Genomic DNA, 2,834 nt, shown 5'->3' on the forward strand with positions numbered 1-2,834 from the left:
GTACAAACTGAGATCGAATGCATGGTTGATAAAGAAAGCAAGTTTGTACTCTTGGTCTCCTAGTTCAATCTCTGATGACAAAGTCATCTCCTTTGTGAGCCTCTTGAACCAATTCTTCTCCCCCTTATTCTTGAGCCTCTTTAGCACGCTCTTCTCCATGTGTGCAAGAAGTACCATCTCTCCCAACCTTCTCCTTATGATAAGATTATACTTATTCAGACCCTTCCCCTCTAATACGAACTTCCCGTTGAACTCGAGCGTTGTCGTCTGCCCTAGAGCTACATCCATTCCATCTCCGTCTTGCATACTGAACCCTACTTCCTCCAACGAAGTAAGCGAGCCTAAGGAAGGCTTATATGCAGCTTCATACGACAAGACGTCAAAGGAGCTTGGCCTCCTTTGACAATTGTCGATAATATAAAAATTGGTACCTTCAATCGAATCTACTTGTCTGGTTACCGCCTTTTCCTTGTTGTGCATCGATTGCCTGGTATGTTTCAGATTTTCCATAATCTGAAAAGTGCCAGCACCCGGATGGCCGGCCACTCCACCTACATTGAGGCCGACTTCGGTCACATTGCTGCTACCTGTCTGCATCTTCTCGGTCACACTCATAGAGCTGACACCTAATTTTTGAGATGCCCACAATGCTGCAGCAGTCTCGACGAGCAACAATGGAAGGATGCATTGAGGGAGTCATGCGCTATTCCAACCCTTGTGATTGTGTTGTAGGCCTCCTCGTTGCTTTCCTCAGCAGCCTTTTGTACTTGCACTATGCTCTTGCCGAGCAACTCAAATACACTAGAGACGTCAAGGTCGAGTAGCTTTTGCTCATAAGCAAAAAGTGCTTTTGGCTGCACATGCATACTAAACACAAGCCTCAAAGTGGCTGAGAGGCAGCACCTATTCTCTGGGAGTGGCGCAAGTCGTAAGTCGCCCTCTCTTACCCCAAAGCCCGGCTCTGCTGCAGCCATAATGACAATCTCAAGGTTGCTCAAATCTGCAAGAAATCGGAAAGGTTCACAAAGACAAGGTGTAAGGTCGACACAACACCAAGTTCAGGTTATGGTCTCTGCAAACAAAGAAAATTACTTACCTGAACCTACAGGTCCTGGTGGTTTTTCAGCATCCACCCGAAGGTCTGGCAAAGTTGAGACAGCCGATGGGGAAGGAGAAGCATTTGAAGGAGGAGCTTTGGATGCATGCGAGTCTTTTTCTCCTTGGGTGCTACTTTCTTGTTGCTGCTGCTGTGAGCTTTGTCCTTCTTCACCGCCAACCACTTCATTCGGCAAATCATGATAAAAGGCCTTAACCAGTCTAGAAGCTGGAATAAAAATAGCTCCCTGTATCTTTCTCTCCCAAAGGTCGGTCCACAAAGAAGGGGATAACACAAAAATCTCCACTTTTGTCACCTCCCTTCCTTTCACCCTCAAACTCACTCTTGAAGAAGGAACTCCCACTGTTAGGGTTGCTGCCATATCCTGTACATCTTCAAATAGCATCTCTATGGCATCTTCCTTCCTCCATACCTTCACGTTCTGCTTCGAGGGACCACATGCACGGAGATGGAGAGACATGATTGCAGATAGCAAGAGAACACAGTGGTAGTTTCGTTTCCGCTCCAAGTTTCGTTTGTGCTGAAGGCAAAGATAAGTGAAGTATTTTGCTTAAAGGCAAGCTAAGTGAAGTATTTTGAGCAAGAGGGTTGCTCTTGAACAAGAGGAAGAAGAAGAAGAAGGTGTGTCACTCACCTCTTCGCCTATGCTTGTCGCTGGATAAGGTGGGAGACTCCGCGCGCGTAGTAGGAGCCGGTACGTAGAGGATCTCCTTGGAAGCCTGCAACACCTCTCTCACCTCCCTCACACACACACACAGAGAAGCGGGACAGAGAAAAGCGTTCACGTTTTTTGACTCAAATCCCAAATTATAAAGTCCAAACTTACAAAAATTGGCTTTTAAACAACTTGAATAAGTGTCCGGGCGCCCATACTATTACCCTAGGCCATTTTGGACATGTTTTGGCGCTCCCGGGACACTCAAAATCCCTATTTTCTAGCTCCTACTTGGGAATTTTAAAAAATTACAAAGTTCAACGGGAGATGATGAAATTACAAACATCCGGCAAAAATTGGACCCGGATTTCAAATAATTTAATGTACATATTTAAGGTACAAATTCAAACAAATTGCCGCCTTGATGCCAACTTTCCCTTTGCTTCTTTGTTCGCGTTTCAATCCCGCTTTGACTCCAGCTATCCTTTTGCTTAGGTAGGGGTTGTCCATAATTTTGGCAGCCCCCTTTTTTCGGAACCAATCATGGGCGGGCATATGGTTGCCCCACGTCTTCACACGCACCTGGGCGCCAAATATGGTGCCCAGTGTGTAAACGCCCTAAAGCAGAAAGCATGTAGCTTCTAGCAACGTTCAAAAAGAAAACAACAGTTTCGTGAAGATGTGTGCACACACATACTTTCCACACACAGAGGGAGGGATACCGGCCTAGCTAGGTATGCGGTCCCGCACCTAGCTAGGTATGCGGTCCCTCCCGAACGGAAGCTGATGCTGTTGAATGCAAAGGTCATTTCTTCTTACCGACACTCGCACGAGGAGGCGTGAGTGTTATTCACTTACGCGCGCGCGCACACACACACACACCCCAATAACGTTTGACTAAATACCCCTCCCCTTCTTTTTGGAAGTGTGAAGAGATAGTCATCACATCGTCAGATATTTCAAATACTTGATTACCCCCTGTAAAGCCTCCATCGTACGGAGCCCTCATGCATGCTATCAGGACCTCGGGGGGTCACTTATAAATATGTAAGCCTAGCACCT

At 46.5% G+C, this 2,834-nt stretch overlaps 1 protein-coding gene across 1 annotated transcript; it reads right to left on the bottom strand.

The window, feature by feature from the left end:
- Positions 1-626: 626 nt before the first annotated feature.
- LOC147615065 (uncharacterized) lies at positions 627-1,891 on the bottom strand. The gene is made up of 3 exons (XM_086780037.1): positions 1,752-1,891; positions 1,097-1,637; positions 627-1,000 (listed from the first exon to the last, which is right to left on the bottom strand). The coding sequence occupies exons 2-3, from the start codon at positions 1,575-1,577 to the stop codon at positions 627-629; spliced, it is 855 nt and encodes a 284-aa protein (XP_086636163.1). The 5' UTR covers positions 1,578-1,637; positions 1,752-1,891.
- Positions 1,892-2,834: the final 943 nt, after the last annotated feature.

Source organism: Cibotium barometz, chromosome 41, assembly GCF_041138505.1.
Source record: "Cibotium barometz isolate CiBa-2024 chromosome 41, ASM4113850v1, whole genome shotgun sequence".
In the NCBI taxonomy this organism is placed as follows: domain Eukaryota; kingdom Viridiplantae; phylum Streptophyta; class Polypodiopsida; order Cyatheales; family Cibotiaceae; genus Cibotium; species Cibotium barometz.